A 14,081-nucleotide genomic window follows, 5' to 3' on the forward strand; every position below is an offset into this window, starting at 1 on the left:
CAGAGAAATCCTGTGAGGAGAGGAGGTGAACACTGGGGCATCACTAATACCAAATGTCTTTGGGGGATGCCTATGCCCAGCAGCACAGAGGCATGTGGTATCTATGCAAAGGCCTTGAGCGTACCTTAGCAGGAAGAAGAGGCCTCCTCCTGACTGTCAATGCATGTAAATGGAAGCAGATTAAGCCTTGTATTTCTCCAAAACTGACACTCTGAAAGCACAGAGCATGCCGCAGAAATTATTGTGACTGAAAAATCTCAATGGGAAGTGTTTCACAAGGAAGCAAATGTTCTCCTTCTGTGTTTGTAACCTGACCATTGCAGCAGGGGAGGTTGGTGTGCCAGGCTCTGAAAGCAAGGTCGACTGGCCAGGAACAGAATCAAAATGAACTTTTTTTCTTTTGGCAAGTTAGAAGAGAAATAAAAAAGGCAAATGAGCATGAAGGGGCAAAGGACATTGCAGCCTCTGGAGGATTTTAGAACCTAAAGCTGTATTTAGCACATTAAGGGATGAAATGAATTTTCCAAACAATGCGTGTTAAAGTGCACAAATGAATAATCCTGGCACTTACAAACTATCAGTGTATTTGGTTTGGCCCTGTAAAGATTTTCAAGCCACAAGTCAATGGTCAAAGCAGAACAGCTCCCCAGAGAGCCCTGGGTTGTCTGTGCTCTAGCTCCCTGGGGAATACAACCCTCTCTGGAGCAGTTCCCCATCAGGGCTAAGTAGCTATCAGTGCTTAATGATGTTCTTCCCAGAGTGGGGAACAAAGGTTACACAAACCATAAAAATGTAACCCATCTGTGAATGGCCATCAAGGAAAGTTTCGAGAGACCAAATAAGACCTGGTTCACTGAATGGAAAATGGATCCTTTTTATGCTGCTCTTTGTTTGGAGGAACATAGATAGGAAGAACAAACCTGTTTTTATATATTTACCAGTAGCAGAAATCACTTTGTTATGTGTGGGGAGGAGCAGATTGGGGAGGAGGCAGTCTGAGGTAGGACTCGCTGAAACTCTCTCACTGTTACTTTGTGCCTTTTTGATGTTGGTGCTACCTTGGATCACTGATCTTGATGATGATACTCTCTTTTCTTCAATACTTTTCTTTTCAAAGGTTCCCCAAAGCACTTTGTGAATTAATGAGTTATTTTTCTACCACAACTGGTTTTGTAGTAGCTTTAGTGGCACAAAACAATGTACTGATCTGAGACCAGAATTGAGGAAGAGTATCGTTGCTTGGGAGTAATGAAAGATATACAAGCGGAGGCAGAGCAGGAAAGAACAACTGAGAATGTTGAATGAGATGTGTCTAAAGCAATAGTTTACTGTCTGCTCCTCCTGCCCTTTTCATCTCAATCTCTGGCATCTCATCAGTAATGAATTGCAGGGAGACACGAATTGACACAGTGCAGGCTGTTCCACTCACATAATCCGTTCAGTCTCCATCAGTGACCCTTTTGTAACACTACTCTTTTGCAGCATCTTCCAGCAAAAAATTCTGGTGGTGTTTGATAGTTTCCAAGCCCTGGTTCCCCTTTGTGGCCCTCTGACAAAAGCCAGAATGAGAGGATAGTTGCCAGTTCTGTCTAACTGGGCAGATCTGTCTGTCTCCATGGTTCTTTTTTAGTTAGTGAAGGGTCAACTCTGAATACTGAAGGCAACTCTGTGATTACAGGGAATAACTCCTTTGCAACCTCCAGTTTGGGAAACAGTAAGAAATTGCATCAGGAAAGACAGTACTGTATCTTGAAGAGGAATATTTGATACAATATCAAGAATTCCATATTTCCATGCTGACTTTTTCAATTCCTGTATTTCCTCCTGTTTAATTTGCTAGTCCTTCCCTCCCCCTTAAATTTAGGGTGTTTAGATGAGCTTTGGATACAGACTAGACTGACGTGCTTTCTGTGCAGTTAGGATCAGGTTGTATGTAACTTTAGGGTTGCTTTATCAGCTGTGGATTGAATTGAGGATGTCTATTGGGAGTTTCGGGTCTTGGTTTTCTCATTGGAGGTCCTTCCATCAGGCAGGTCTGTTAAATGCTTGCTGAGTCCCTAGAGACACTTGATCTGTGTTTAAAGGGAAGCAGCTGAACCACAAGAAGAGAGAAGCGGCTGTGTGCTCAAGCACTACTGCTCTGAAGGGATCTTACCATAAACTGTGCAAAGCTTGCATGGATATCTGGGTGCCTGGGGCTCTCTCTGTGCTCCATCCCAGCAGAGACCTGTGTGATGCTCTTTCTGGCCTTTCTTGCTATGAGAAAGACAAGTTGATGGCTTGTGGATGCTTTGGGCATGTTCTGTGCTTAACTCTCCTGAGGCCCAAGCCAGCAAAACCTCTGGAGGATTCCAAGCAGCACCTGCCTCCTGGTCCCCACTCCTGTTAAAGCTTCCCCAGCGGAGGCACTCGCTCAGGGAGAGCAGGAAGTCCATAAATAAATAATTTCCTCTGTCTCTCCTGATCAGCCCAAGCAGCTATGATTGCTCCTGAATGCCTGGGTTGCTTTCTTCTTAATGGCTTTTAAACCAATTTCACCATCATCTGATGACCCAGCTTCTCCTTCTGTTTTTGGAGAAACAATTTATTTTTTTAGAGAGAGAGTTTTTTGGGGGTATTTATATTGTGTCAAGAGTTTTGGCTGAGGTGAAATAGTATAGCAGTGCAGGCAAAGCTACAGTTTACTGGTTTTACCAGGCTGCCCCATGACTTGTTCTGACGAATCTCAAGAGGGTACCTCCTTGGGTAGTGCAGCTAGCATTGACCCTTGCTTGAGCGCACTGGACACATGTGATGCTCATGGATATCCCACAAACATTTAATAACTCTTATACCACTCTAAGATACCGCACTTTTTTGGATATGTTTTACTGTTGGAGAGTTAATCACTGAGACACCTGAGTGCTTATCCTTTATCCCACAGTGTGTAGGAAAAAGTTTAGGAACATAAGTGAGGAGTGCAGGCTCTCCCCTGTCTGCTCAGCTCACCTACAACATCTCTTTAATGGGCATTTGACAGCTTTCCAGATATTCAGGGCTTATATTGGTGCTCCTGTACTTTGTATGTATGAACTATAGTAGCTCAAAAAAAGAAAAAAAAAATGTGGTCCTTACATAGCAAGTGTATAGTCAAATCCAAAGGTGTTTGGTTTGTATCCTAGTACAACCCCTGGAGACATTTATTGCTCATCTGATGGGTGTCATCTAGGTTTGTCTATGTAGAAGTATGCTGTATTTCTGGAAGTATCAGTACTGCCTCCACAGACAGAACATACCTGCTGGGCAGAAGGACATAAACATCCTTGCAGTGCTGGTCAGGCATCCTGTGTGATGTGTACGAGCACAGCATTATGTTGTGTTGCAGGCCAATGACGGTCACTCATAGAGCCTTTGGAGGATGCACTAGTCTAGCTGGGTAGAACGCAGCTGCCATGCTTATGGTTATAATGCCAAATGGGCTGATTCAACTCAAATGATTGCTGGCTAACCAAGGCTGATGACTTACATTTTGTGTTTGTTTTACTGTCCTGCTTGACCAATCAGTTTAATGACTCTCTTCATGAAAGGAGCCCCTGGAAACAAAACGGCCTCTCAAGGTACTCTTGCCTGGTACCTTCTCCCTCAGAAGCAAGGCAGGGCCCCCCTGGGTGCCAGGTCATTGGCTGTTTGGCAGACCTCTGTATCTGAAGCAATGATAGTCTTTCTATCCTACCATCTTCCTTCTGTCCTGCTTCTGTCTAACTTCTTGGTACACTGAAACTGCAATGGGTTTAACAAAGAGAAGTGCTGTCCTCAGGCTGTATGGTTCCCAGGACAAACCTGGTAGCAACAAATTCTGGAAGTTATGTCGTAAAAGCCTGTCCTTTACTGAGTTGCTGGCCACAAGTGATGAGATACTGCCAGATGTTGAGAGGCAAGGCCTAAAAGATGAGTTAGGTACTACTGAGTTTAGATGACTGTAAATATTTAATGGAATATTGGCACGTTCAACAGGAGCAGAGAGGGGAGGGCATCAATAGTCTTTGATCATTGCTAAAATAAAGGTGTTCGGGAGATGAGCAAAAGACCAAAACTGGATTTTCCTTTGTAAGCACTGTGGAGACCAAGGGGACCTGTTGCTAGGAGGCTGGAGCTCCAAAGTCACCCTCAGTCCATATGGAACTGAGATTTGAGTTTGCCTTAACAATGATACTGAAAAGTAATCTTTTCTAATGCTGCCACAGTAATGGCGAAGTTCACAACATGTGACTTTGAAGGATGAAGGCATTTTTTCTGAAATAGGGATGCATGTTCAGGTCCGTCAGGAGAAGGCTTTATGACTGTCCACAACTGCCTGTGTGCTTGGATCTCTGATAAACTTAAAGACTTGGAAGTCATGTCAGTAAGATCCTTTCAAAGACATCCAGGGACTTGTACTTCCACGCATGAGAGATTGCTGTTTTTTGGAGTACACAGGGCTGCGTAACAGAAGTAGGACTCAGCTAGGGAAGCTTCTCCTTTCCTTTACATAGAAAAGCTTTTTTTTTTGTAACCAGCATCTGTCTCCCTGTGACCGGCTACCTTCTTGATACTGTATGTGCATATATTGTGTAGCTAAAGCAGACATGTTTGTATGGTCCTGAGTTGCCCTGCCTCTTCTAAATGAAGTTTTGTGGTATAGCCAAGGATTGTTTTTCTTGTTTGAAAAAGTACCACAAATCCATGATCATTCATGGTCTGTAGGCATAGTGTTTGAATGTTAATGGCTTGTAGACAGAGCAGTGATTTCTAACGTGTTTTACTGCAGGTGTCTGAGTGAGATACAGTTGATGGAACTCAGAAGTTAAAAGTATGTTAAGGAGCTTGGGATAGGGTTTGTTGGCAAAGCTGTCTAATCAGATAATCTGTCACACCAATTTTCTCTAGCCCAGCAAGTGAAATAAATGTACTTCAAGTAATAAATACACTCAATAGAGAGTTGTGGGAAAAATTTGTATTGTTCAACCATTGAAGTTAGTACAGAACAAATCTTCAAAATGGTTGTGTATTTAACCAAGCTGTTTGGCGATTCAGAGCAGAGGAAACTTGCAGTTGTTGTGCTGCTGATACAGCATGTCAGAAGGAAACCGGCCTCTGTCGTGTCTGGCTCTAGGCAAAACCTGTAGCCCCTTACTGTTAGAAAGTGGAATATTCTGAGGCTGGAGAAGGTGACCAGGAGAGCAGTCCTGTTCATCTGATGATCTCTGCTTTTTCCAGACTGTCATGCAACAGGTTTCCTAAGGTCACTTGGGACCTGCAGATTCATCTCACTGTTAAATACTTTGGCACAGATCCACTGTCAGTGAGCTCCTCTGTATTTGGTCTGGCTGACCTGGTGAAGTCAATAGTCTTCTATTGACTGTGCACAGATGAGGCTAAATGGAGGTTCATGCAGGGAAAGGAAGGTCTTTAATCCTTGCTTTCTTCATCCCTTATACACTGGATGGAAAAGTCCTTTCACTGCTCTGCTTCTTTTTAACTGCCTATATCACTTTCCAAAAGGACTCTGTTACCTGCTCAGAGAACCCAGCTAAGAGGAAATTGCACACTTACCCACTGCTTTTTGTCACATCATAGTATTCAGATTGTAAAGTCTGAGCCACTGCAGCCACCCCATTGCTGTTGCTGGGAAATAAGTTTTCTTGTACGTGTTTATGTTCCTGTTTCCATCACAGACTTGGAAAAATTATCCTTCACCTTCCCTGCCTAGTCCTCAGTGGGCATGCTCTCTAACACTAGTAATTCTGAAGTATTTTGGTTCTTTAAGCCCCACTCCTTTTCTGGGTTGAGACATTTGGCATTATCAATGCACATGTCAAAAACTTTTTAAATCTTTGTTTGCAGCATAACAGTAACTGTTATTTCGCCTGAGAAGATAGATATTTATTTTCATCAGTTCACTGAGTAAACTGGTACTGTGAATATTAGGGTCCTGAGGTGTTTAGGGCTTGGAGAGAGAAGCAACAGATCATCTCTGCAAATTAGAGAAATGAACAAGCATCCCCTGTTCTCCTGACCTCCCTCCTTGGCCTTTTTCAATACAAGACTTGAAGCTAGTGTACTGAGGTAGGAAAGCTAAATGTGAAAAGATGCTGTTTGACTTCATGTCCCATCTGACGCGATGAACCACCATATTGGGAAAGCCAGGCTTGTGGTGCCTCTGTGCTGGAAGATTGGCAATAGCTAAGCAGAGATATTTCCAAGATTCCTTGGTGCCTTGTACTCCCTCCTTCCTCCTGGTAGCTGAGCAAATAGCCCAGATACTTCTCTGTGGGCACCTGCGATCATGGATGGGGAAAGATTAATTTCTGCTTTGCTGCAATTTGGAAAGAGGACAGTAAATAGCAGTGAGCATGCTAGTAAATGATGTGTAACTGTCAGTGTGGATAACATCACTTTCCAGTCAATCTCTTAGTCAGGTTCTGTTGGACCACAGTGGCCCAGCTGAGAGTGTAACACATCATGGAAAACAGATCAGCATCAGCTCAAAATCTGAAGCTGGATAACTTCTCCAGCGAAGTCTAAGTCTATGAGATCCATCTACCTCTGTAATTACCTATCTTTTTTGAGGAATGTTTCTGTCTGTTAGTTAAACAAGAGTTAATCAAAGACTAAGAAGTAGATTAACAAAACATGAAAGCAGATACACTGCAGTATTTCTAGGCAAGGAGGATAGAAGTTCCTATCAATACCCCAGCTAACTGATGATGCGTAATCCCAGCTATATAATTTCCTCTCCTGCCTTTCTCCATGTTTCTTACTACAAACTCTTCCAAAATCTGGAAAACAATATCTTTCCATTGTCTTTATTCTTTCCCATTTGGTAAAATACTCTGCACCTGCCTCTTACTCTGATGCCCTGTATTGAGTTCTATAGAAGTTAGTATGGCTTCGCTTGGTTTGTCTTCATGTGTGTGTGTGTCTGCATGTCCACTTTCATCCAAGATGTCAGCAGGAACATGCTCTGCTCTGGAAATAGAGTCCTGATTATTAACACTGCAAAGACAAAGGCAGGTATAGAAGGACACAAACCAGCACTGGCCTTACAAAAATAGGGGTTATTAAAAGAAAGCCTTGACTTTTCATTGACAATGCAGGAACTATGTTTGTCTTATCTCAGAGCTCCTAACACTGTTGTAACCAACCACAGAACTTAATGAAAGGTCACACTTTTGGGACCTTTGAATTCTCGTTCAAAACAGGACAGTAAGGGTTAAGATGCTTGTATTCAGACTCTTGCCCTGCTACACATTTGCTCAGATTGGTCTGGGGCAAGCCACATAACCTTTTTATGATATGATTTGGCAGTCTATAGGTTGCAAATTATAACACAGGTGTTTTAAAGACTAGGTAATGCTTGAAGCATGTCTAAGGATGTTCAGATGGGCAGTTATTTAAAAATTACAATGTGAAAACCTTGCTTTAAATACATGTTGAACTTCAGCAGTGATGGGGGATGATACCTTTTAAATGGAAGCATATTGTTTGTAAGGCCAATTAGTGGTTTTGGGACAAAACAATCTATTGGGGTTTGGTAGAAAAGAAGACATTGCCTTTGGTGGGGAGAGCAAACTGTTTTGTCTGGGTGTAGTAAGGGAAAATAGAACAGAGCCCAAAATAAAGAAGGCTGGTTTGTCCTTATGGATAGAGCCTGTATCTGGGATAACTGTTTGGAATGGAAGGGGATATATGTGGTATATATGGGATATAGGTGAAAGCCTACCAGCTTTCAGGGACCTGTGCTCAGGGGACCTAAGTTTCTCTCCAGGGTTACTAGCCTTGCAAAGCAGAGGGATCAGGCATGCAACACAGTGACCTGTGTGAAGTCTAAGCAGTACTATTGGCCTCAAAAGTGTGAAAGGGTTGTCTTCTAAACTCGTCACAATGACCCCTCTGTAACTGTTCTTTCCTTATATGAGACAGGGGCTGGGAAAGATCTTGTTGTCATTGAACTCCTCTTTCCCCAGCAGACAAGGTAAGAATGTGTGTACGCAAGGCTGTTCTGCCCAGCTTAGGTCTCCTAATTATTATGTATGGTTTTTTCTCTATGTAGATACCACTTCACTGACTTCCTTGTGAGACTACAATAATAGGGCCTTCATAAAAGGGAAAAAAATCCCCAAACCCCCAAAGTAACTAGATATCTCCCTCTGCTGCATTTTCCTTATTCACAAAATCTAGCCTTATCAACAAGTGAAATCAAGTTTGTTTGGCATGATTTGCAGGTTACTCCTATATTAGACCAAATGAAATTTCTGTCAGTCAATCAGGCAGCTTGCTGGAAAGTTGATCATTATTCCATGCTGAAAGTTAAAAAAAGTAAAAAATTAATCTATCAAAACCAGATTAGTCATTAAAGGGTGGGGGGAAAGTCTCTATCCATCGTCTCTTGGAAGAGCCAGCAAAAGTAGAAAGAGATGTCTTTGCAACTCTTGCTTTCTTCCTGGGGAGGAGGACTGCATGTCTCAAAGAATTGCTACTGAATATAGCTCCATCAGCCTATAGCACTCCGATTGTGCTCTGTCTGAGGCTAACATGGATGGAAAGTCATTGCTCTGCATTTGGACCAGGTGTGAGAACTGGTGACCTCAAAAGCCAGAGGCTGCCCCATGAAAGGCATCGCAATGGGTAGCATGCACTAGAGCAGCTGTGGGTGTGCTCTGCTCAGAGGGCCGGGACTGTTCCTGCCCTTCCTCAGCAAGAGAGCAGCAGTTCCAGAGCAGGATTTATTCAGGACAGCAAACAAAGGCTGTGCTCACAGGGCAAGCCAGTACTGCTGTTGCATGTGTAGTTCTGCCTTGTATTTACCCAAACTAAGGTTTTTGGCTTCTAGATCTGTCAGACTAATTTTACAGTCCTGGTACTTGTTTAAAAAACACACATATCGGAAGGATGGCCATGTTGAGATCAGCGTTTCCTTCATTATTCTTTGAGGGGAAAGAGAAATTGGCTAAAGCTATGAGAATTGCTCAGCAAGTGCTGCATGTGGAGGGGTTTGCAAAAGAAGATGAAGCCTTCTGAAGTTCCAAAATCAGCCTGCAGGGCTCTTGTCCTCTTTCTTGGGGAATTCAGGTTGGCAGATCAGGCCCAGCCATCAAAGACTATTCCTTTCTATCCTTCTCAGAAAGGAAGAGCCAGGAAGCTACACAGCTACTCTCAAGGCAGGAGAAGCTCCATTTGTCCATTTGCACTGGGTCAGAGGAGATTAATGTTACATTTCTGCACCATTCTGTAAATACCCACCCTACCCAGGCAGTCCTCTGTCAGCAGCAGCCTATTTCCAGAGTACAAACCCACCATTGTAATGCTTATATCAGTTAATTCAGCCCTGTGGACCTTGTGCCAGGCAATCACATGGCTCCCGGCTTGCCTCACCTCAGCCTGGATAAAAGATAAAAGTGCAAAATTAAAACATCAGCTATTGGGAGAGCAGGACCTGCCTGCCAGGCCATTCCCACCCTGGTCTTCCATCCACTGAGAGCCCACACCAGAGCTAACCTCTGCACTGTCAGGATCCAGCCAGGGCACATCTTTCTGGAGAAAAGTGTTTTCCATCAAAATCAGCTCACTGCAAACACCCTGACTGCTCTTGAACTGTAGCCCGCCCAGGCCCTGACCCTGTGTGCCTGCTCCAGCCTCTCTTGCTACTGTGCATCAGGAATCTTCTTCATGGGACAACCAGGTCATCAGTGAGTCCCTCTCTGACCTCAAATTTCTGTTGGAAACACAGCGGTGATGGTTTCATCTTTCTTGTCTCTGCTTTGGTCAGGTGTTCTCCGATGTGGTTGATGAGATCCCTTGCTTATAATCTTGGGCCCAACTAATGCTAATGCCCTACTAAAGCTTTTGCCTTCTGTTTCTTCAACATTTAAAGCATTTTAAAGTTTCTGCTAGGCAGATAGATCACTTAGGCATACAAAAGTATATACGTATATGGTCCATTTGCATTAACTCTGCTTCCTGGGAAGCTGTATAGTCTGAATTGTGTCACCTGCAACATTCAGGTAATCAGGTTCTGCTGTACTCTTAAAACTGAATGAGTCTCCTCTCTGTCCCCCATTTTCTAAACTAACCTGTTTTCTGTGCCATCTTCATGTGTACCTTTCGCCATAAAAGACCTCTGTTTTGACATCCTTAGGCTGTCCCGTCTTAAGAATGATCGATCAGAATCACACCGCTTATCCTCACCCAGCCTGGGGACATGCTAGGGCATACCACTGGTTTGTACGGCATTTGTTAAGGTCTCTGGTAGAGGAGGTAGTGAGGAAGTTGCACTTCAGTAAAGTTGTACTTACTTCAGTAAAGCAAGGACAGTTTACGCTGGCTGTGAATTTGGCCATTCCTCTTTCTTGAGTATTCTCAAGTTTCTGCAAATACTGATTGTATGAAAAGTTTTAGCCTGTAATTTAGTCAGTATTTATTGCCATGTTCATAGCTGAACCACACTGCATTTTCTTCTATGCTGTATCGCCCTCCTCATCTGAAAAGCTCTAGTCTGCCCTTCACTTCTCCCAGTGTTGTACACTCCTGCCTCAAATTGGATTCTGGGTTTTATATTAAGAAATATCATTTTAGTTCCTACATTTTTGTTTTTATTTGCCTGGCATAAGAGAATGAAGCTTTTATCCAGGTGTGTTTGTGTGTATTTTCCTTTTAAAAAGGCCTCTAGTTCTTGTTTATCTGCTAAGTATATTTTAATGTATTTGAGCAGTGGGCATCTAAACATGAAGTAGAAGCCTAGGAGAGAGAAGAGTGAGTGCAGGCTGGAAGGGGGAAGAGTAGGTAGCAAGGGACACCCAGAGCCCACAGGGCACTTCTGCGTGAGTCAGGCTTTCTGTGCGGGTCTGCATGTGCCCCGCACACACGCCAGCGGCTCGCGGGCTCCTGTGGAGAGGGGCCTGCAGGTAGGTATCGGTACGTGGCTGTAAACACGCAGTGGAATTGTACGAGTGTGAAAATGCATGCGGGAGCTGTGAAAGCACACCGACGCTAACAGCAGCCGGTACATACGCAGGGCTTTGAAAACGTGTCTTTCATGAGACTGGCGGTGGGTGCCAGTTTTGATGTTCGCGAAGATTTCTGAGGGTCTGTATCTATGGGGTTTTTTTGTGCCTGGGAATTGGCGCCGTTATCCTGAACGCCTGATTCTGCGCTCAGGCGCCAGGATTTATCCCAGCGCGGTTTCGTAAGCTGCACCGAAGTGACATCCGAATCGCGCCGCTTCGGAAGGGGGCCGGGGCGCTCCCCTGCCTGCGCGCCCTACTGCGGGGGGAACGGGGGCCGGTTGCGGGGACGAGGCTGCGCCCGCGCGAGACGCGGGTCCCTGCCCGCGCGCCCGCGGAGCCGGGCGTTTGCGCGGACCGGTGCCCGTGCCACGCACGTGCCGCGCGGCGCGCGGGGGTGATGTGTGTGTGTGTGTGTGGTGCCGCGCACGTGGGCCGCTGTCCGGGCGGGCGCGAGCAGCTGCGAGCAGGCCGCGGGGCACCCCTCAACCCCGGCTCTGCTTAACCCCAAACTCTGCCGCCGGTGCCCACGGGAGGCAGCCGCGTGGGTAAGAGGGACGCGCAGCGTGCGCTGCCGCCGCGACGGTTCCCGTGGCGGGACCGGGCTGGGGCTGCCATTCCGTGTCGTCCCCCCCCACCCCGCGTTGCCGGCGGCCCCGTCGCCGCAGCGCCAGGGTCCGCCCGGCTTGCGGCCCGCACCGCCCCCATCTCACACCCCTCCCCAACTCCGCGGCCCCAACTCCTCCGGCCCCGGCCCGGGGGAGCGCGGCGCCGGCTGGCGCGCTGCGGTGCCGGTGCCGGTGCCGTGTCCGGCGGCCCCCCCCCCCCCCGGCCGTGCCTCCCCCAGCCGCGCTCCAAGCCCAGCCCCTGCGCGAGAGCCAATAGCCGCCCTGCCGTCTCCATCCGTCTCCCGGCGTTAAAGCTACAGCGGGGCTCGGGGCGGCGAAATCCCCCGTGGCCGTGTCCTGCGCGCCGCCCGCCTCCTGCCGCCGTCAGTGTGTCCGCACGCGGGTGCGGGAGCGGAGCGGCGCTGCCTCCCCGCCGCCTCTGCCCCGCCGCCGGGCTCGGGCCGCTTCTCTTCCCGGGCTTCCCCGCTCTCCCTGCCCGCCGCAGTTTAGTTGTTCTCTTCTGTTTTTTTCTTTTTTTTTTTTTTTTTTTTTTCTTTTTCTCCTCCAACCGGGAATGCTCAAACTGGACTGATGGACATTTCCGAGCTGTGCATCTCCGACCCGCTCGGCTACCACAACCAGTGAGTGTGCCGCGCTGTGCCGCGCCGGGACCGGGCGGGCTGGGACCGGCGCTGCGTCCCGCTGCGGGTGGGACGGGGCAGCAGTCCCGCTGCCTCCCTGCCGCAGATCCGCCCGCCCCCGCGGGACACCGCGTGGGCCGTGTGGCCGTGCGCGGCCGGCCGCGGGCAGGGCGGTGCGCACCTCTGCGCGGGCAGGTGCGGCGGAGGAGCGCTCGGGGGGGGCCGGTGCGTTGGTGTGTTTTTCTTGCCTTGTAACTTCTGCCTCTAATGCTTCATCTCCTAGGAACAGGCAGCTAACAGTGAGCACTGACAGTCCTTTCTGCGCAGTTTTACTTTCCGTCTGTGCTAGGATTTTTATGAGATAAATTACTAGGTGTCTGCAAAGAGATGTGCATATAAAATGACACAAAGTAGATCCATTAAAGCACCGTCTTTGATTAAAAAAAAGTCCGTTTTTCACCTGAAATGTCCTATGGAAATTTAGTTTCCCACAGCTTACTGTTTGGATAGCCTGCCCGGGGAAAGAGTGGAGTGAGTCGGAGGGCTGGCAAGCAGACATCCCGAGCTGGGACCGGTGGCTGATACCTTAGCACCTGCTACTGCTCTTTGTATTCCGAAGTGGGCTGTGCCTGGTAATGCTGTGTTTAAAATCACTTTATCGTGTTTGCTTTGATCCTTTTGGGGAAGTTAGGAAACAAGGCAAAATATTCTCAGCGTTTGTATCCAGCTGACTGGAGCAATTAATTTTAAATGCATTTCTCCTCTCCGATAAATCTCACCGTGCGCAGAGTCCCCTTTTGTGTGTTTGCATGTTAATCTGTGTGTCACCTACGCAGGTTCTGTGGTGTCATCAGGGGTGGGAGTGAAATAATCTTGCCTATTTCATTGCTTTTAAGAACACATTGTATTTAGTAAAATTAAACCAATTAAAACTGAGCAAAAACCCCACAATGATATTGACCCCCCTCTCCTCATTACAGCTGTCTTTTATTTGTCTGTCTCTCTTGTTTCCTGATATTCCATCTGTCCTTACACTCATTTCTTCTTCCTTTAATCCCCTGCTTCCAGCAGTTTCATTAAAATGAGACTTAGTATTGTTAATAGAAATTAATAATCTAACCCATGTGATTTTCTTTTCCCCACTGGTTCTTCACTTGTGGCTGCTCCATTTTGAATTAAAAATAAACAAATAGTTTCTTAAGGGAAATGTGTTCTCTATGCTGCTGGGAGTCTTGATATTAAGGCAAAAATAGAAAGTGCATTTACCTTCATTACAAAATAAAAAAAAATAAAAACAAAATGCCGCAGTCAAAAGCTAGATCTTCATCACTTTCTATATTGTCCCTTAACTTTTACCTTTTATTTTTTCTACTTTTGGAATTGCAAAAAGAAACTCAAACAACATGAAAATAGTAGAAAGTAGTCTGCATGTTGTATTACTGTTCACCCCTTTTACTTTTCCATGGGCTCTCAGTCAGCTCTCGATAATGTCAAATGCACCTTACCCATATTCACAACTCTTTGGCCACTGAGTAGACAGATGAAGGTGGCCTTGGGGGAAGTGCCACTGAGCCCCTATAGCTTTACAGCAGAGTGTGCTGCTTTTTGAGGTGAGAAACTGTTGGAGAGCTCTTTGTTCAGAGATGTGCTTGGCTTGATGTTGTGTGCCAACTAACCTTCTCTTTAATGTTGTTGAGGTTGGGGAAGAGAGACAGAGAAATATAATTCAGAATATCTCAACCTTGACTTTTCAATCTTTCTTTAAAAAAATACTTTTTTTTTTTTTTTTTTAATTAAAGGAGTACAACAAT

At 46.0% G+C, this 14,081-nt stretch overlaps 1 protein-coding gene across 3 annotated transcripts in view; it reads left to right on the plus strand.

Annotated features, from left to right (window-relative positions):
* Positions 1 to 14,081, plus strand: part of ESRRB (estrogen related receptor beta) — a 107,374-nt gene that overhangs the window by 4,589 nt on the left and 88,704 nt on the right. For 2 of the 3 annotated variants that reach the window (XM_042790795.1, XM_033008721.2), the window contains exon 1: positions 11,955 to 12,270. The exons of the other annotated variant lie outside the window; for it this stretch is intronic. In XM_042790795.1, the coding sequence (XP_042646729.1) occupies positions 12,221 to 12,270 (50 nt within the window). In that variant the 5' untranslated portion in view covers positions 11,955 to 12,220. Of the gene's footprint in view, positions 1 to 11,954; positions 12,271 to 14,081 lie in introns of those variants that run through there. 3 annotated transcript variants of the gene reach the window in all.

The sequence above is a fragment of the Tyto alba genome, unplaced genomic scaffold, assembly GCF_018691265.1.
Source record: "Tyto alba isolate M040663 unplaced genomic scaffold, T.alba_DEE_v4.0 Super-Scaffold_18, whole genome shotgun sequence".
In the NCBI taxonomy this organism is placed as follows: domain Eukaryota; kingdom Metazoa; phylum Chordata; class Aves; order Strigiformes; family Tytonidae; genus Tyto; species Tyto alba.